Source organism: Chiloscyllium punctatum, chromosome 27 (assembly GCF_047496795.1).
Source record: "Chiloscyllium punctatum isolate Juve2018m chromosome 27, sChiPun1.3, whole genome shotgun sequence".
NCBI lineage: Eukaryota > Metazoa > Chordata > Chondrichthyes > Orectolobiformes > Hemiscylliidae > Chiloscyllium > Chiloscyllium punctatum.
The window spans coordinates 20108579-20129636 of NC_092765.1; the positions used below are offsets into that span (position 1 = coordinate 20108579).

Below are 21058 nucleotides of genomic sequence, written 5' to 3' on the forward strand. Positions count from 1 at the left end.
GACAAAAGAGCAAGAGAAAGAAATGAGGATTTTTTTTAATACAGAAAGTTGCTTTGCTTTGGAATGCACAGTCTGAAATGATGATGGAAGTACCAAGAACTTTCAAAACTATTGGACAAATATTGGAAGGTAAAGGAGAGCTTGGATATGGTGTAAGAGTGATAGAATAGGACTGATTGGATACCAAGGATGGCAACAATTATTGGTGTGTGCAGAGGGTTTAAACATCAAAAAATATTTTGTATCGGAAGACACCTGCTGCTCCTGAGCACAATGGGGAATAACACAGAGCTCCAATAGCACAGGACATACAGGCAGAAGGTCACCATTTTGGACATGACTGAAGAACCTCAGAATCTCTTGGCAGATTATTGCAGAAATGTGCAGCCTGCCAGAGCTCCTCTCCAATGGACCAAGTGGTCATGCATTTCCAATGGTAATGGAAGTCACCGCAGTCCTGAAATATGTCACCTCCTTCCAGGGATTGATTCATGGTATCTACAGGATCACATAGTCTGCTGCCCACAAGTACTTCACCCAGGTGACTGATATAGCGTTTGAGACTGGTTTGCCAGAGATGTGCATTTATGTCCACTTTGCTATTATTGAAGTCAGGGAGAGTGAGTGGGTCCTTTGCAGGTCCCCACTTGAACTCACTCCCCCACTCCGCCAAGGACATACCAGTCCTGAGCCTCCTCCACCACCAATTCCTAGCCACTCGACACCTGGAGAAAGAATGCCTCATCTTCCGTTTCGGGACCCTCCAGCCACACAACATCAATGTCCACTTCACCAGTTTCTTCTTCTCCCCTCTCCTCACCTATTCCCAGATCCAACCCTCCAACTTGGTCCCACCCTCTTGAACTGTCCCACCTGTCCATCTTCCTTCACCCCCAATCCACTCAACCCTCCGATCCAACCTATAACCATCACCCTCCCACCCGCATCTACCTATCGCCTACCCACCTCCCTTTCCCCCCCAGCCCCACCCTCCCCCTCCTATTTATCTCTCAGCATCCTTCCACCCCCCCCCCCCCCACCTTCCTGATGAAGGCTTGTGCATGAAACATCTCCTGCCCCTCAGATGTTGCCTGACCGCTGTGCTTTTCCAGCACCATACTTTTTGACCATTATTGAAGTCGGTCAGAATGAGAGTGCCTTCAGAGTTGATGTAATGGCTGGATTTTCAGAAGTATAAGATTCGTAGACTGCACACATTCGACAATCAATAGATCCTCAGATTAAGCGCAGTAGTCAAGACTAGGTTTTGCTGGGTAAGAAGATCAATTGTTTTGGAAAAAAGGCAGGTTAATGGAGTAATCTAATTGTCCTCCTAAATGGAATGGCCATGGGTTTGGAAGGTGCTATATAAGATGAATTTCTGTGTGTATCTTGTCGGTCATACACATTGCTGCTATTGACTGTTGGTGAATGCCTGTAAATGTGATGCCAGTCAAGTGGGCTGATTTGTCCGGGTGTGGTCAAATGTCTTAAGAGTTGTCGGAACCGCACTTATCCAGTATTCCATCACATTCCTGACTTCTGCATTTGTTTAATGCTTCATGAGTTATTCAATACAGACCATTAATCCTTTGCATTGGGATGGCACAGTGGCTCAGTAGTTAGCACTGCTGCCTCACAGCACCAGGGTCCCAGGTTCGATTCCAGCCTTGGGCGAATGTCTGTGTGGAGTTTGCAAATTCTCCTTGTGTCTGCGTGGGTTTCCTCTGGGTGCTCCAGTTTCCTCTCACAGTCCAAAGATGTGCAGGTCAGGTGAATTAGCCATGCTAAATTGCCCATAGTGTTAGGTGCAGTTGGTGTGGACTGGTTGGGGAAAAGGGCCTGTTTCCGCATTGTAGGGAATCTAATCTAATCTAAAGAAATCTACACCAATAGTGCTGTTAGGTAGAGATCTCCAATATCCTGACCCAGCAATGATAAAGGAACAGCAGCATATTTCCAAATTTGTACGTGATCTAGAGGGAACTTTCAAGGCGCTGTACCAATGCATGTGTAGTCTTTGTCTTTCTGGATGTTAGAGGTATTATTGACACAGCAGCAGATCTTAAACATGGTACACAAGGCTGGCATTGTGGTTGGCAGTGGAGGGATTGAAGGTTTAAGGTGATGTTTGGGGTGCTGATTAAGTGGGCTGCTTTGTCCAAGCTGAGGGTAAACAGAAAATTTCAAACTGAGATCAGTGGATTTTTGTTTAGTCAGGCGGGAGTGAATGAGGAAAGATTTACCAAACAAGTGTTTTGAAGATTGTGATCCCTTTTATTTAAAAGAATATACACAGGCATGTGAAGTCCAAGGCACAGGGAGTAGCATTACTGCCTCTGAGCTAGCAGCTCTGGTTCAAGTCCCATTGCAGGACATAAAAGTCAAAGAAGATTCATTCATGTGTGTTCATAATGCCTTGAGTATAACCCTATGTATCTTTCCAGCACACACTAATTGGAGACAGTAAGAACAGTAGACACTTTTGGTCAGTCATAAAAGTAAAGTTAGAGTGTCTACCATAATTATCCATTTCGCTCCAGACTATTACATACACGTAGAAAGTACATGTTGTCACAGTCACTTGGACTCTGAATACTACATGGGTATGCTGATAGGCTGCTTTAATCACAACCAACCCATTTTTACCCTCTAATGGTCCCCATTGACAGCTTTTCATTTTCCCTGGGTCACTGTTATTCATTCCTTAGCTCAACTGCTGTTCTCTGTGTCTGGTCTCAATCTCCACCTATTATTTACTACCCGACCCCACCTCACCCCTATGTCTTCAGCATAAATACCACCTTTTCGTAGCTACAATCAGTTCTGAAGAAGAGTCACTGGACCCAAAACATTAACTCTGCTTTCTCTCCACAGATGGTGCCAGACCTGCTGAGTTTTTCCAGCAATTTCTGTATTTGTTATAGGTATGCAATTGTTTGAGTCTGTCTGCTCATTGAATTAATTGTGCCTTTTTGATTAATCTAACACACTTGTTCCCATCTCAGTTTGGAGTAACATTTTCTCCTGCCCAGAATAATCAATTAACAGACCCCTGGGAGGGAGAGAAAAGAAAGGGTTGTCATGCTGGAAAAGTAAAATGAGGGATGGACTAACGTCTTGTGTGGGTTTTATGTGTCTTTGGTTCTGATACAGAAGAGTGGGATCAATGGTCATTTCAAAGTTGCTAGGACTCTAATTAAAGTTCTAGTTTCTCTGATATGATAAGTGTAATTATCCCTTAAACTAATAAAGTCAAATTGATATGACTGTTTAATAATTTTATTAGGATCATTGTTTGAACTCTGCTTATTTACAAAGTCTCCTTAGAAACCAAGTATCCATGTCTTTAGAGGAGTGAAGAAAGGAACTAAATTATCTCGGTTTGTGATTTTTTTTTGTATGTGTTATGTTTGAGAAATTGCCAAAGCTCTCTAGAACATAGGACTACCTACTTTAGAAAGAGAAGAATCTGGGCAAACACAATATATTTCCATAAGACATTTGTTGAAGATTGTTCAAAACTATTGTGTTTGTCTGTGTGTTTCAGGAGAGATACAGTAGACTGCAATAATCCACAATATATGTATGTTTGGGGACATGAAAGTGAGTTTGGCCATGCTTCTCATTACCTTGATATTGGTTTTGCCTCAGGTTCTGAAGCAGTGTATTGACAATTCTCTCTTTACAAGGATTCCTCTTATTTATGCAGAGTGGGTGTGGGGAGTGGCTGAAAGTGCAGGATCACTGGAGGTTTACAATTCTTGGGCGATTTTAATTGCTTCTTATTCCAAAATAGGCACTTAATTACATTTACTGTTTTTTTGCAGCTGGCTTCAGCTTAATTGAAGGAGGCAGTGTCATGATGGAAGCAGTACTTGAAATGTCACTGGGCTAGTAGACCAGAACTCCAGGTAATGCTCTGGGACATGGGTTCGAATCCCACCATGACAGGTGTTGAAATTTGAATTTTAAAAAAACTGGCATTAAAAGCTAGCCTCATGATGGCTATGTAATCATTGCTGTAAATTAAAAGCTAGCCTCATGATGGCTATGTAATCATTATGCTGTAAATGATTACCCACCTGGCCCACTAATGTCTAAATTGGTTTGGTCCACCTGTGACTCTAGTTGAACAGCAAAGGGAATTGGTTTAGCTCAGTTGGTTGGATTATTGGTTTGCAGAGCAGTGCGATGCCAACAGCATGGGTTCAATTCCCAACACTGCTTTGAGGTTACCATAAAGGACTCTCCTTCTCAACCTCATCTGAGGTCTGGTGGCCCTCAGGTTAAATCACCACCAGTCACTTCTTTTTGTGGTTAGCACTGCTGCCTCACAGTGCCAGAGATCTGGGTTCAATTCCCGCCTCCGGTGGAGTGTGTGGAGTTTGCACGTTCTCCCCTTGTCTGCGTGGGTTTCCTCCCACAGTCCAAAGATGTGCAGGTCAGGTGAATTAGCCATGCTAAATTTCCTGTAGTGTTAGGTAAGGGGTAAATGTAGGGGTATGGGTGAGTTGCGCTTCGGTGGGGTGGTGTGGACTTGTTGGGTGGAAGGGCCTGTTTCCACACTGTAAATAATCTAATCTAATCTAAAAGCAGTTGACTCTTAATGTCCTGTGCAATGAATTGAAATAAGTCACCCAAAATTGACAATGGCCAACCCAGCTGTATTGACCCTATAAAGTCCTCCTTATTAACAGAGAACAGAGAACAAAGAACAGTACAGCACAGCACAGAACAGGCCCTTCAGCCCACGATGTTGTGCCAACCATTGATCCTCATGTAAGGTAAATCTAATGTACGAACCCTCAAATTTCTATGACCATATGCATATCCAGCAGTCTCTTAAATATCCCCAATGACCTCGCTTCCACAACTGCTGCTGGCAATGCGTTCCATGCTCCCACAACTCTCTGCATAAAGAACCCGCCTCTGACATCCCCTCTATACTTTCCGCCAAACAGCTTAAAACTATGACCCCTCGTATTAACAATTTCTGCCCTGGGGAAAAGTCTCTGGCTATCAACTCTATCTATGCCTCTCATTATCTTGTACACCTCAATTAGGTCCCCTCTCTTCCTTCTTTTTTCCAATGAAAAAAGTCCGATCTGGGCGCTGATGCCAAAACTGGGAGCACTCTCCCACAGATTATTTAAGCAACACTCTGACATAGCCATATTCTTTGGAATCATACTTAAAGCGAATGTCCCAATGCCATCATTACCATTCATATGTCCTACCTCACGGTAGAAAATACTGACCAGAGGTGGTGATACTGGTATATGGCCAGAAAGGAATTTAGCTGGGAGACCCCAAAGTTGACTCCAGATCCCATGAAGTTTCATGGAATCAGGTCAAATACAGGAAAAGAAATATCCTTATGATTACCAGCTATCAGCTGCCTTTGGTTGATGAATCAGTACTCATCCATTTTGAATTTGGAGATCATACCTTGGCATAGGTACATCTTGGTAGCAGCTTACTGACTGAGCTGGCCAAGTCTTAACAGACAAAGCTACTAGACTGGGTCCATAGTAGGTGATGAGAGAACCAACAAGAGGGAAAAATCCACTTGACTTCATCCTCAGCAACTTACCTATAACAGATGCATCTGTCTGTTGCATTACTAGTAGGTGTGACCACCACACCATCTTTCTGAAGTCATGCTGAGTCCTTTATGCTCATTGAAGATTCCCTCCGTCATATTGTGTAGGACTGTCAACTTGCTAAATGGAAAAGACTTTGAATAGATCTAGCATTCAAACCTGAACACCCATGAGGTGTTGTGGGCCATCAGCAACAGCAGAGTTGCACTCTTAATTTGTAATCTCATCACTTGCCATATCCCCCATTCAACTATTACCATCGGGCCAGAAGATCAACCATAGTTCAGTGAAGAGTGTATGTCAGGAGCAGCACCAGGTATAGCTGAAGATGAAATATCAACAGTAAAGAACTACAACATAGGACTGTGTACATACTGAACAGTAGAATCAGCGCTAAATAGATTGGGCTAAGCAATCCAACAACAACAGGTCAGATTTAAACTCTGTAGTCCTGCTGCAAACAGTCATGAATGATTCTAGACAATTAAACAACTGATAGAAGGTGGTAAGTTTGCAAATCACCCCGTCCTCAATGATGGAGGAGCCCAGCACATCAGTGCAAAAGACAAGGCTGAAGTATTTGCATTCATCTTCAGCCAGAAGTGCTGAATGGTTGATCCATCTCAGCCTCCTCCTGATGTCTTCAGCATCACAGATACCAGTCTTCAATTCATTTATTTGCCTCCGTGTGGGATCAAAGAATGGCTGCAGACACCGAATACTGCAAAGGTTATGGACCCTGACAACATTTCAGCAATAGTACTGAAAACTTATGCTCCAGTACTAGCTGCACCCCATAGCCAAATGGTTCCAGTACAGTTACAACATCGAGAACCAGGAGTCTTTATTTAAAAATAAGGTGTCGGCCATTTAAAACAGAAATTTGGAAACATTGTTTCTCTCAGAGGGTGGAGAGTCTTTTGAGTTCCCTTCTTCCAAAGAAAGCTGAGGAAACCCTCACCATTTTTCTTTTACAAAAGTAAGAAGTGCTGGAGATACTCAGCAAGACTGGCAGCATCTGTGGGAAGAAAGCAGAGGTATATTCTATAGGTATATCACGAATAAAAGATTAGGGCCAATCAAGGATAGTAGTGGGAAGTTGTGCATGGCGTTTGAGGAGATAGGGGAAACGCTAAGTGAATATTTTTCATCAAACTGGAAAAAGACAATGTTGCCAAGGAGAATACCGAGATACAAGCTACTAGACTAGACGGGATTGACGTTTGCAAGGAGGAGGTAGGGTTAGCAATTCTGGAAAGTATGAAAATAGATAAGTCCCCTGAGATGGATGGGATTTATCATAGGATTCTCTGCGAATCCAGGGAGGAGATTGCAGAGCCTTGGCTTTGATCTTTATGTTGTCATTGTCTAGAGAAATACTGCCAGAAGACTGGACAATAGCAAATGTTGTCCCCTTGTTCAAGAAGACTAGTAGAGACAACCCTAGTAATTATAGACCAGTGAGCCTTACTTCAGTTATGAGTAAAGCGTTATAAGATTTAGGACTTATAATTATCTAGAGAAGAATAAATTGATTAGGGATAGTCAACATGGTTTTGTGAAGGGTACATCATGTCTCACAAACCTTATTGATTTCTTTGAGATGGTGACCAAACAGGTGGATGAAGGTAACACAGTTGATGTGGTATATATGGATTTCAGTAAGGCATTTGATAAGATTCTCCACAGTAGGCTATTGCACAACATACGGAGGGTGATTTAGTGGTTTGGAACAGACATTGACTAGCTGAAAGAAGACCGAGGATAGGGATGTTGATGGGAAATGTTCATCGTGGTGTTCAGTTACTAGTGGTGTACCGCAATGATCTGTTTTGGGGTCATTGCTGTTTGTCACTTTTATAAATGACCTAGATGAGGGTGCAGAAGGATGGGTTAGTAAATTTGCAGATGACACTAAGGTTAGTGGAGTTGTGGATAGTGCTGAAGGATGTTTCAGGTTACAGAGGGACATAGATAAGCTGCAGAGCTGGGCTGAGAGTTAGCAAATGGAGTTTAATGCAGAAATGTGTGAGGTGATTCACTTCAGGAAGAGCCACAGGAATAAAGAGTACTAATGGTAAGATTCTTGGTAGTGTGGATGAGTAGAGAGATCTGGGTGTCCATGTACATCAATCCGTGAAAGTTGCCATCCAGGTTGATAATGTTGTGAAGAAAGCATATGGTGTGTTCACTTTTATTGGTAGAGGGATTGAGTTTTGGAGCCACGAGGTCATGCTGCAGTTGTAGAAAACTCTGGTGTGGCCACACTTGGAGTGCTGTGTACCGTTCTAGTCACCACATTATAGGAAGGATATGGATGCTTTGGAAATGACTCAGAGGAGATTTATTAGGAAGTTGCCTGGTATGGAGGGAAGGTCTTATGAGGAAAGGCTGAGGGACTTGAGGCTGTTTTCATTAGAGAGAAGAAGGTTGAGAAGTGACTTAACTGAGACATACAAGATAATCAGAGGGTTAGATAGGGTGAACAGTGAGAGTCTTTTTCCTCAGATGGTGATGGCTCACATGCGGGGACATTGCTTTAAATTGAGGGGTGATAGATATAGGACAGATATCAGAAGTAGTTTCTCTACTCAGGGAGTAGAAGGGGTGTGGAACGCATTGCTTGCAACAGTAGGAAACTTGCCAACTTTAAGGGCATTTAAATGGTCATTGGATAAACATATGGATGAAATTGGAATAGTATAGGTTAGATGGGCTTCAGATTGGTTTCACAGATTGGTGCAACATCAAGGGCCAAAGGGCCTGTACTGCACTGTAATATTCGATGTTCTGTGTTCTATGTTCTAGAGCTAACATTTCAATCACTTGAATCTTGGTGCAGCTGTACTCATCCAGGTAAGTGAAGACTATCCAATTACACTCCTGACTTGGACCAGGTGGTGACTAGGTTTTGAGGAGTCAATTGCCACAAAAAACTCAACTTCTGACATGGAGCTAATGTACTTTTGAGACAAGTAGATAGGCAATTCCGAGCAGTGGACATCCTTGGGATTTTGGGGGATTTGGAGCTGATAATGCTATTTGGTTGCTTGGAATGTTAACTTTTGGGTTGGTGCTTTGGTTTCTCTCAGGGTCTCACATGATCGGACGACACTGCTGCTAGGATTCTTCATGGCTTCAGGCCCTCAAAATCTGCAAGTTGGCTCTGGGGCGTTGCACTTTCCTCAGTTGGTCTTGGTCACATCCATTGCTATCCTTCTGTTACTCATCATGCTTGTGATCCCCTGCGCTTTCTGTAGGAGGTAGGATCATGGAATATTTTTGGGCGATAGTCCACATAATTAAATTTTGCAAAAATATCTGTTTTGACTGAGGTAATGTCACATTTTTGAAAGTGAAGGGAAAGATTGGGTATCGTGATGTTACTTATTGAAATAGCCTCCAATAATATATATCTCAAAGGTAGAAGTAGATTTAAGCAAATTATGGAATCCTAAATTTACCAAGCTCATCTTTTAGACTCACTTATGTAAGGATGAACATTCACATGTAAAAGAAATGAGGAAGAAAGACCATTGTATATAATGCCTTTAAGGAGCTTTAGACATGTGCGTTTTATGGCCTATGAAGTACTTTTGCTGTGCAAGTCCTCTGACGTGGGAAGGGCATTGGCAATTAGTACACAGCCATCTCTTACTGACCAGATGATCTGGTCTTTATAGATCGGTTTGTCTGGGGACAAATATTGACCCAAAATATAAGGGAGAACTTCACTCCTCTTCTGCAAAATAGTGTCATGTGATCATTTATGTCCACTTAGGAGGCCAGTTTAGTCAACTTGCTGTCAAGTAATGATGCCCAGCCCTTGTGGCCAGCATTGTTTGAGTGAGACCAGATGTCAACCAGTTCTCCCAGCATGTTTAGCTTAGATTACTTACAGTGTGGAAACAGGCCCTTCGGCCCAACAAGTGCACACTGACCCACCAAAATGCAACCCACCCAGACCCATTCCCCTATATTTACCCCTTCACCTAACACTACAGGCAATTTAGCATGGCCAATTCACCTAACCTGCACATTTTTTGATTGTGGGAGGAAACCAGAGCAGACCCACGCAGACACTGGGAGAGTGTGCAAACTCCACACAGAGAGTCCCCCGAGGCAGGAATTGAACCAGGTCTCTGGTGCTGTGAGGCAGCAGTGCTAACCACTGTGCCACCGTGCCGCCCACAATGTTCTCTAAGGACATGACACTCTCTATATATTTGGAAACTCAATTAAACCAAATTAAATTGTGGAAGTTTTTTAAAAGGTAATTGTAACAAATATCAAATCAGAAATGAAATTTATAAAACTTAAAATTTAAACCTGAAGAGTGATTATCTGCTCTGACTCCTGCAGTACCCACTGACATTTTAGAAGAGCTCTCAATCCCCAAACAATAGTCATCACTGACATATTTTTATAAGTAATTGACTGTCAATATTAATAGCTTAATATAGCCTCCGCATTACACTAGAGTGTAAAAATTTTGTGCCATTGGAAATTTTTGGACCTGAACTCAAACGCAGAACATTCTGCCTCAGGGGCAAGGGTGCTTCTGTGTGTGTAGCATTTCCTACAGAGAGCAACTCTCCTCCCTCAATGGATATGAGATCATTAGGGTGATAGCAGAAAGGAAAGAAAATAAGCTGTAAATGGATATTTGAGTATTGAGAGGTGTGCAGAGACATTTCTTGTTTCCATTCATATCAACCCATAAGGTGGGTTTGTTGTCTGGCTGACTGTCTCCCATCATTCCCCAGTGCATCATACCATGTACACAGTTTCCAAAGCTGTTTGGGCGTGCTCCCAGAGATTTTATTATATGATCTCTGCCACCTTCAACTGGCCCATCCCCCCACACACACTGCCATTGCTTACTCCACACATCTATTCTCATAATCTTCACACTTCATACAGCCATTTAGGAAACAAAGTACTATCAGTTGGATGACACCCACTATCAGACAGTTTTGCATTCCACCTCCAATATATATTGTAACTTGATAAATACAAATTAATTCATAATGCCCCCATAATGTAATTCATTATTTTCTCCCAACGATTTGCTGGCAAGCGTGTTCTGCAGATTAGGATAGGTTTAGGGAGGCTCCTGAACTTGGGTCTTGATGCAAAAAAATCAGTTGCGCTTGTAGATCTTGACAGAATTTGATGACTTTAACAGTGAGTTAAGTCACGGACAATGTAATGGGCTGCTGAAAATTGCAGGATAATGGTTGCTTTATATTAAAACTCTAACATTCTTCTTTGTTCACTAGAGTTTATTGGAGAATAAGAAAAGGAGCTAACAGTTTCGCAGGGCAACAAAAGGTGGTGTTTATGGTGAGTAAGGCACACTTTGTGAATACATGCCTTGTGCAATTCCAGTCACCTTTTGATTCAGCTTTTGTAGAGCATTTTTCACAAACTTAGCAGGGCCCAAATTCCTCCATATTCAACAAAGTAGCTTCCAGGGGTCTGCAGTAAACCCAGCAGCCAATTTGTACATAGCAGGGTCCCACAACAGAAAGGAAGTCATAGAGTCATAGAATCATACGGCACAGAAAACAGACCCTTTGGGTCAACATGTCCGCAAAGACCAGACATCCCGATCTGACCTAGACCTATTTGCCAGCATTTGGCTCAAATCCCTCTAAACCCTTCCTATTCATATACCCATCCAGATGTCTTTTATGTACTAGCCTCCAACACTTCCATTAGCAGCTCATTCCATTCACGCACCACTCTCTGCATGAAAAAGTTACTCCTCGGGTCCTTTTTAAGTACATTCTCTCTCACTTTAAGCCTATGCCCTCTTGTTTTGGACTTCTCCACCATAGAAAAAAGACCATTGCTATTCACCCTATCCATACCCCTCATGGTTTTATAAGCCTCTATGAAGTCACCCCTCAGACCAGATCACTTGCAGTTGAGAGATAAGTTATTGGCTGGGAGACCAAGGAAAGCTCTGCACTCACCTTTGGCTAGTGGTGTATGGTAGATTTAATCTTTCAAACTCACTCAAGACAGGCCTGGCCACATTTTGTCCGATAGTGCAGCACTCCCTCATGTTTAAGTGTCTATAGTCATCGGACAGGACTTTTGTTACTGAGGTAGATAGGACAGGTCAAATAATTTCCCAACATGGCAGTCTCACCTCAGTTTAGAGAAAGTTTCACATCAGGGAGTTGGTGCAGGCCCAACTTTGATCCTAAATGGCCAGTTTGTGTCAGTTGTTTTCGAAATGTTAGACCTTCTAGCCCTCACTTTTCACAGCCACTCTTCATTCATCTCCCACAGCCCCTCCGTGACAACTTGTACTTTCTATCCACCTCCATGCCACATCACCCAATATCCACTCTGGGCAGATTTCGGGAGGCACGTGGAGAAAAATTGTTTAATGTAGCTCTCATTCATACACAATGGATAATGAAAAAAAATTCCTATTCATAAAACTCATTAAAAACTTTTACATTTTCAGTGGTCAATTACTTCAAAAATACAAACTTCTGTATAGACAACATCAGACATATCCCTTAATAGCCTCTTTAAACTTCAAATCAAACTGTGATCTCAAAATACTCATTCAAATAATTGTAGCTTTTGCAACTGAGACTGACATTTATAATAGTATAATTAATGCTGCTGTGAAGTGTCAACCCAGATCTGTTGAGGGGGTTCTTGTGAGCAATGATTTATCCCTTTATCTGGTCAAGAATGTCCAAGTTCAATTCTGACCTTTGGATGAGGTGAAAATTATGGTTGATTTTAAAAAAGAAAAGATAATCTACTGAAGGAGCATGACCAGTTTTTTAAATCATTACCAGATGGTTCAGCAGAGGTTTTTTTCTTAACACTCACATGGACTACTTCAGCGTGTTTCAAGAGTGGGGGATTTTAAAATCTTAAGGTACTGAGACTTAAACGTACATTATCTGCTCTCCAAGAATGCTTACATCTACCCCATTGATTTGTGACTTCTGCACTGTGCTCAGGGCAATTGTAGCAATCAAAATGGGGTCTGTTTGAACTCAACACTAAAATTGCACCCTTTTCCCTTCCCCTGTGAGCAAATAGTGGCTCTGTCAGAAATGGAGACATCTGCATAGTCTTCCCAATTCCATGAAAATTTCTTCAATAGAGAAGAGCTGAAGGAGGCCGTTTAGCTCATTATGTCCACACTGACTGTCTTTGGATATTCCTGAAAGTCCCATTGCCTTCATCTATCCCTGTGGCAGTACAAGGTTATTCCCTTCAAGTGTTCATCCAATTTCCTTTTTTAAATTATTGATTGTCCCTGTTTCCACTACGCCTATAAGCAGTGAGTTCCAGGATATTACCGTATGCTGAGTAAAGCAGTTCTTCCTCACACCTACATACCTTTAATTCAAGGCTTCCCAAGTTGGGGACCCCAATGTGATTGCAGACTAAGATTTTGGGATCAAAAGCTTGGAGGCAGCAATGTTCACCATAGAGGTTCCCTCATTCTGGATACCCATCTTCCCCCATCCCCTCACAAGCTCTCCCACTTCACCTTCACGCCACCCATTCTCTCAGTTCCACTGTTCCATCTCAAACCCCTTTGGGGTCATGACAATTTTCAGACCTTGAAGTTGGGTCACAGTGTGAAACCATTTGAGAAGCATTGTTATAATCAGTCCCTAGCCCTTGATTCATCAACAACTGGAAACATTTTGTTTTCTATCCAGCTTATCTAAACCTGACAGAAACATCTACAGCTCTATCAAATTTATCAATTTCCTTAACTCAGCTTCTCCAATCTAACCTTGTCATTAATTCCTTTATCTCGGGAACTATTCTTGTAATTTCCTCTGCACCTTTCGAGCACCCTTACATTCTCTTCAGTGTGGTATCAGAACTACACATAATACTCTTGTTGTGGCCTAACTAGAACATTACATAGAGTATATGCTTTGCAAATTATTCAGTCAGCGTGTGTTGCCACATTTTTAAAACCTATGCATTTGAACGATCAGATGTCTCTGCTCCTGCACACCATGTAGAATTTTGCTAAGTCCATATTCCCTCACCTTATTCCTACAGCCAAAATACATCTACTTTGTATTATGGTCTACCCATCATATTTGCCAGCCCATCTATGTTTTGTTGTAATTACTTGGAATCATCCTCACTATCTGTTACATGTACAAGCATCATATTCTTAGCAGATTTTGAAATTTCAGTCTGCATTCTGATATCAATGCTGGGTGGAGATGGACTGTCCCAGCAACTGGTGATGGGGAATGGAATTAGTGAAGGGACTTAGGAATCATTATTGGAGTAGGAGTATTGAGTGTCCCAGAGACTGGTGTTGGTGAAAGAGTGGGATTTGACTTCTCAAGCTTCTAACTCAGTGATTCTTAAGAGGAATGTACTGAATGTATGAAGTGAGGTCTATAGGCCTATTCCAATGATGTAAACTGTTAGTTATTTGCCTTTTTTGAATTGAGAACAACAGGCGCTGGTCATAGGCTCAAAACATAAAAATGCTTTAAAGATTTTGTGAATGAAGTAATGATTGGAGCTTTTAGCAATCACTGCATTGGTGGAGGAATCAGCAATTCTGATCTGACAGCAAATAATGTGTTAGATGTACATTGGTGTTGATCATTGACAGACAAAACCCAACCTAACACTTACATCCTGTGTATCACTCTATTTATTCTGCAGAAGAATCATAATGTCCCAGTTCAAGCCAAAGATGATTCAAAAGGTACAAAGGCAAATAGAATGACACCATCAACTGGTATGTAATGGCAATAGTATTTTAAATAGGTGATGTCTCTTAATAATTGTAGCTAAAGAGAGCCTTGTAATGGTAGTGTGGCCAAGAGGTCTAAGGTGATGGATTCAGGTTCTAGTCTCTATGGAAGCCATTAGTTCAAATACCACTGCTGTCAATTACAGGTTAGTATCCAAACATTTTCATTTCTCATTCAGATCCAGTTTGTGACCCTCTTACAGTGCAGTCTTTACCCTAGACTGCGAGAGGTGTGTAATAACATCTCTGATAATAAAAATAGAGTGACTTGCATTTTGAATGAAGATTCTGAAGTGCAGTAGACTGAAAAGGGAGACCAATGGTGCATTTTAGATATTCTTTTTAATCTTAGTTTAACATCCGATTAGGAAAACTGCTTTTGTATAAGCTTTAGGTATTGTGCCCTCTGCTGGCAGGCTTAATGTTTAAAAATTCATTAATAGAGTGTGGGCATTGCTGGGGGGGGGGGGGGGGGGGGTGCAGCATTTGTTGTCCATCCTATATGTCCTCAAAAAGGTTGCGGTGAGCTGCGTTCTTGAACTGCTGTAGGTACCCTTCAATGCTGTTAGGGAGGAAATTCCAGGATTTTGACACAGTCACACTGAAGGAATGATGGAATGCTTTGAAATCAGGATAGTGAGTGATTTGAGGGGGAAGTTGTAAGAGGTAGAGTTCCTATGTATCTGTTGCCCTTGTTAAAGTGATTGTGGATTTGGAAATTGCTGTCTAAGGAGGCTTCATGAATTTCTGCAGGCTGTTTGTAGATGGCATACACCCGCTGCTACTGAGTGGTAGAGCAGTTGAAATGGTGCCAATCAAGCAAGTTGCTCTGTCATGGATGGTGTCAAGCTTCTTGAGTGTTGTTGGACCTGCATTCACCCAGATAAGTGGGGACTATTCCATCACACTCCTGAGTTATGCCTTATAGATAGTGACCAAGCGTTCGGGAGTCAGGAGGTGAATTACTCAATGTAGGACCCTTAACCTCTATGCTGCTCTTCTAACCACAGCCCTTACATGGCTATTTCAGTTCAGCGCCTAGTTAATAATGTTGATAGTTAGGTTTCAGTAAGAGTAATACAAGTGAAGTCAAGGTGTGATGGTCAGATCCTCTGTTGTGAAATGGCTATCTCCTGGCATTTGTATGGCATGAATGTTACTTGCCACTTTGCCCAAAGCTGGATATGGTCCTAATATTGTTGTATTTGGATATGGATTACTTCAGTATTTGAGGAGTCATGAATGGTACTAAGCATTGTACAATCTTTGGTGAATGTCCCCACTTCTGACCTTAAAGTTAGAGGGAAGTTCATTGATGAAGCAGCTGAAGATAGTTGGGCCTAAGACATTACCCTGAAGAACTCCCGCAGAGATGTCCTGGAGCTGAACTGACTGACCTTCAACAGCCACAACTACTTTTCTCTGTGCCAGGTATGGCTCTAATCAAAAAAGAGAGTTTTTCCTCTGATTTCCATTAACTCTAATTTTGCTTGGGCTCCTTGATGCTACACTTGGTCAAATGTGGCCTTGATGTCAAGGATAGTCACACTTACCCTACCTCTGGATTTCAGTCCTTTTCTATATTTGAAAGAAGACTGGAATAATGTCATGAGGTGAGTGGCCCTTGCAGAACACCAACTGAGTGTCAGTGACTATAGTTACTAAATGAAGAAAGACAGAATGTACATTTATATAGCCCCTTTCACAAGTGCAAGAGGTCCCAAATTACTTTCCATTTAATTAATTACTTTAAAAGAAAAACATTCTTTGTGCTGAAAGTGTAAAATGACAAACCTGGAAATACTGGAAACAATAATCAGGCCTGGCAGCTTGTGTGGAGAGAGAAGCTGTCAACAATTCAGGTCAATGTCCTTTCAGCAGAACTGGAACATGTTCGAGATGTAACAGATACCATACAAGCCTGGAGGTGGAGAAAATGGGGAGGAGAGAGAGCACAAAGGGAAAATCTACTGTAGAAAAAAATTAAAAGCAATATTAGTGCAAAGCAAAGGTGGGGATGGTAGGGAAACAGAAGATGAATCTGGATGAGATGAAAATGATAGAAGCAGAATCGTTACAGGATAGAGAGGTCAGAGTGGGAGTGGGACTTCTGCACTTACACAGTGCACAGAACTGAAGTAACAAGTGACCAGAAAACTATGGGTCATGCTACAGATAGAACAGGTTTATGCTAGTCCCTATACCCCGCATGAACCATTTGAATTACCTCTGCTGCCATTGTTCCTTGATTCCTCTTTCCTCTTGTATTTAAGGCCAGTCTCAATGCATACTGTAACTGTCCACTTCGATCACTGGATGTAGCAGGACGTTCCACATTCTCACCAATCCAGGTGTCAAGAAATTCCTCCAAAATTATTTTTCATCTGTCGGTTTCTATTGTTACAATCTCAGCTGATCTTTTTACTGAACATATCAGATGTCAGAATGAAATCTGTCCTGATTTATCATATTTTGTTCTATTTCTAATTAACAAGGTAATGTTTCCCTGAAACACAAGCACACAATGCTGCAGATTTAGTTTTAACAATAAAATAGAAATTGATTGTATAAAAGAAATGAAGATATACTAATTACATTTAACACAAATTTTAAAATTTTGAAACACATGGTGAAATACAATTCTGTAACCTTAACTCCCTTTGCAGTAGTCACAACAGAGAGGAATCCTTTTGCTCTCAGCTTTATTGGGCTTGACTTAACTGATGCTCCAATTCCAGGTCTTGTGCATCTATAGGCTCTTCCTTGAGTACTTGTACAACTGAGGTTATATTTTCTCAGCTTTAAATAATTCCTTCAGGGTTTTAACCAAACACTAGAACATCCAAATTTAATACTGCATATTTCTTCCAGTATGGGTGTTTCTCTTAATACTGTTCTGGATCCTTCCATCTGAAGCCTAATATACTATACTGGTTAACTTGTTCACCTGTAAAAATTCTCCCAATGTAACAAATTCCCATTTGCCTCCAAGGACTATACCTCTCTCATTTTTTTCAAGCCTTATCCGTTCATCATTGAACAATTTGTAATTTTGAAGACCTCCAATAGATCTCATCTTTTTGGTAATGAAGCTGTTCAATCTTTCCTCGTTGTTACAAATGTTCCACTGAAGATAAAGTTACATTGTAACATGTGGCCTTCAAGGCTTTGTCTCTGTGCCTTCTTATATTAAACTTGATTCTCAATAACAGGAATATGCTAGTCAATCCATTAAACCTGCTGTACTATTTGATTAGATCATGTAACAATAGAAACCGACAGATGAAAAATAATTTTGGAGGAATTTCTTGACACCTGGATTGGTGAGAATGTGGAACGCCCTGCTGCATCCAGTGATTGAAGTGGACAGTTACAGTATGCATTGAGACTGGCCTTAAATACAAGAGGGATCAAGGAACAATGGCAGCAGAGGTAATTCAAATGGTTCACGCGGGGTATAGGGACTAGCATAAACCTGTTCTATCTGTAGCATGACCCATAGTTTTCTGGTCACTGTACCTAATAAAACTCCTAAATTTTAGTCTGTAAATTTTCAATTGACTTCCATATCCCCTGTATGCTATTGTATTCAATTTTTTAAATGAAAGAGTTTCATATTTCCATTTTTTAAAATTACAAATTCCCATACCCTATATTTGAAAAAAGTGCTTCCTGACATGGCCTGAAAGACTCTATCTAATTTAAGTCCTCCTGTTTTGTTTCTCACTATGTAATCTATCAAATACTTCACACACCTTAACTAACTTTGTTGGATTTCCATTTAATCTTTGATGCTCAAGCCCTTCACCTTGCATGTTAATCCATTTAGCACTTCCAAAAGATCTATTCTTTACTGCCTCCAAGGCAAACATATCTTTCCTGAGATGCAGTGGCCAAAAACACAGTTTCAGCTTGATTCAGGTCTTCTGCTATTGTAAGAAATTCTTGAGGATATTACATCTTGATCCCAAATACTTTCCTGATATATTCTGAAATTAAAGGCATGATTTGGATATGCCGGTGTTGGACTGGGGTGTACAAAGTTAAAAATCACACAACGCCAGGTTATAGTCCAACAGGTTTAATTGGAAGCACTAGCTTTCAGAGTGCTGCTCCTTCATCAGGTGGTTGTGAAGTACACGATTGTAAGACACAGAACATATAGCAAACGTTTGCACTGTGATGTAACTGAAATTATACATTGAAAAATACCTTGATTGTTTAAGTCTCTCATTTGCTAGAATGACCGTGTTAGTTTCACTTCTTTCATATGTAAATTGTAAAACCATTTTTAAAAAGTTACATTCTTAAGTGAACTTTAACAATTGGAGTCAGCCCAAATAATGTATTGAAGGTGTTAGCCCCCTGTGTGCTGCTGTCTGTACCATACTGTTTAGACTAATTCTAATCTAAAAAATGAATTGACAGAATCTTGCATGGATTCATGTCGTTTTTGAGCAAAGTACAATGTAACTCTGCAAGTACAAATTCACCCCACAAACGCATATGGGATATATCTGTGTGCGTGTGTGGGCGGGTGGGGATGGTTATGAGTGTCTATGAGAGAGAGTGTATATGTGTGAGTGTAAAGGGGTCTAAGTCTGTAAGGGTGCATGTGTGTGTCTGTGGGAGTCCGCGCGTGTGTATGTAGGAGTGCCTGTGTGTGTGTGCGGGAGTGTCTGTATGTGTGTGTGTAGTGCAATGGTGGTTACCTGTACCCAAGTTCCCAGTTGAGGCCCTCCCTATGGGTACCGAACTTAGCTATCAGCCTCTGCTCGTCCACATTTTGCTGCTGCCTGTCCCGAAGTCCGCCTTGGAGGATGGTCATCCGAAGGTCCGAGGTCGAATGTCCCGGACTGCTGAAGAGTTCTTCAACTGGGAGGGAACACTCCCGTCTGTTGATTGTTGTGCGGTGCCCATTCATCTGATGCCGTAGCCTCTGCTTGGTTTCACCAATGTACCATACCTCAGGGCATCCTTGCCTGCAGCATATGAGATAGACAACATTTGGCTGAGTCGTTGGTACCTAGGATGGCTCCCTAATGTTCCTCAGATGGATTTGCATGTGCTGACTCCAAAGATCAGGGAAATAATTCATACCATCAAAGGAACAACTAAGCTTGGTGACCATTTTCATAACTTGCATGTAACCATTACTGTATTATATAAATGACTAATGACCAAATACTGACCTTTGTGCCCGCAGACCAGCAGACAGAAAAAGTGGACAGCGTAAACCTCCGACGTATCCCAAGTATTCCTTTGACTAGTATCATACAGATTGAGGAAAGCTCGGATGATAATCTGTATGAAGTTGTGAAAGACATCCAAGTGAACGAATGGGCATCAAAGCAGGAGAATCCTGAGCCACAGAACCTGGAGTACATGACACCATGTGAGACAGTGTCCTCGGCAGATTCAAAACAGATGGATGAGTGCAGCAACAAGAACAAGGAGGCAGTAGAAGGGTTGACATCAGCACCAATTTATGCAAAAATAATTAAACAACGGAATAAGGCGAACCAATCACAAGTTCGAGAAAAGTTTGAAGTTCAAGATGAAGTGGAGATTGAAGAGCCCCCACCAATCCCAGACAAACATTTCGATGAAGAAGGTTCAGCTCAGTGTTGAAGGTATCAGATAACAAAACTGCACACGTGAAGTAAGTTTATTCGCTTATATTCACCATTAATAGAACAAGGGCAGTAGATGCATGGAGACATCACTACCACATTCCCCGTCAAAGATGAAATTTATTGTCCTCTGTCAAATTCTCTGTAGAGGCCAATAATGATTAGAACTTCCAGCTGCTAGTTGAAAAAATGACACAGGAAGATTTCATGTTTTAAAACCTTTACTGTTACAAATGACTAAAAGTATGACTGACTAAAAGCTATTTTCTTTTTTGTAAAAAACATATACTTTAAACAGTAAGTAACTTATACTTACCATGCAACACACTCCCCGCTGAACTATAGTCAAGGTTCCTTCATCCCTGCTTCACTGAGTAATTTATTCAGATAACTGTGTCAAAACACTTTCCTCAGATATCAGAGACTTTCCTAAATCTAGCATATTCCTATTCCAATGATTCTTTGTCCATGCTAGAACAAATGTTCCAGAAAGGCCACAAGAAGCATCATTCCCTTTCAGAGGCTATCTTCTTCTCTGACCTGTCGGTGGTAGCTCACAGATGCAAGCAACTTTTCATTGTTGACCACATAGAGCTACTATCTGTCTGTTATACTCATTCATTTTAGCTTAAGTCACTGCATTTTGATATAATTCATTTTATGTTGGAAGGCCCATAACCTTCTCTATTCTTTTCCTACGTGAAACATATTAGCTTTTATCAAGGTTGAAATACTGATTAGTTATCTTTATGTCCATGGGATAATTATTCATCTTGTTAGGATGATCATTGTCCCCTTGTGCACTTCCATTTAAAACTCAATTTTCATTTCCTCCATGAACAAAATCTCATTATTTTCAAAATCACTGTACACATTATATGGTGATGTTTACATTTGTAGAAGACTAGTTGCTACGGTAACATGTCTAAATGAAATCTCATGCTATACAGGAAACTTTAAGTATGGAACACTAAGAGGTCATAGTTTTAAAGTGGACCCCATTTTCTAACACTGCCCAATTAGCATAACATTTA

General features: G+C 41.2%; 1 protein-coding gene across 2 annotated transcripts in view; it reads left to right on the top strand.

Annotated features, from left to right (window-relative positions):
• LOC140453518 (uncharacterized) overlaps nt 1–21058 on the top strand; it is a 29869-nt gene that overhangs the window by 5808 nt on the left and 3003 nt on the right. The window contains exons 2-6 of one of the 2 annotated variants that reach the window (XM_072548262.1): nt 3831–3914; nt 8699–8869; nt 10889–10952; nt 14301–14376; nt 19598–20053. In XM_072548262.1, coding sequence (XP_072404363.1) covers nt 8739–8869; nt 10889–10952; nt 14301–14376; nt 19598–20022 — 696 coding nt within the window. In that variant the 5' untranslated portion in view covers nt 3831–3914; nt 8699–8738 and the 3' untranslated portion in view covers nt 20023–20053. The remainder of the gene's footprint in view (nt 1–3830; nt 3915–8698; nt 8870–10888; nt 10953–14300; nt 14377–19597; nt 20054–21058) is intronic. The other variant, XM_072548263.1, reaches the window with a different exon arrangement.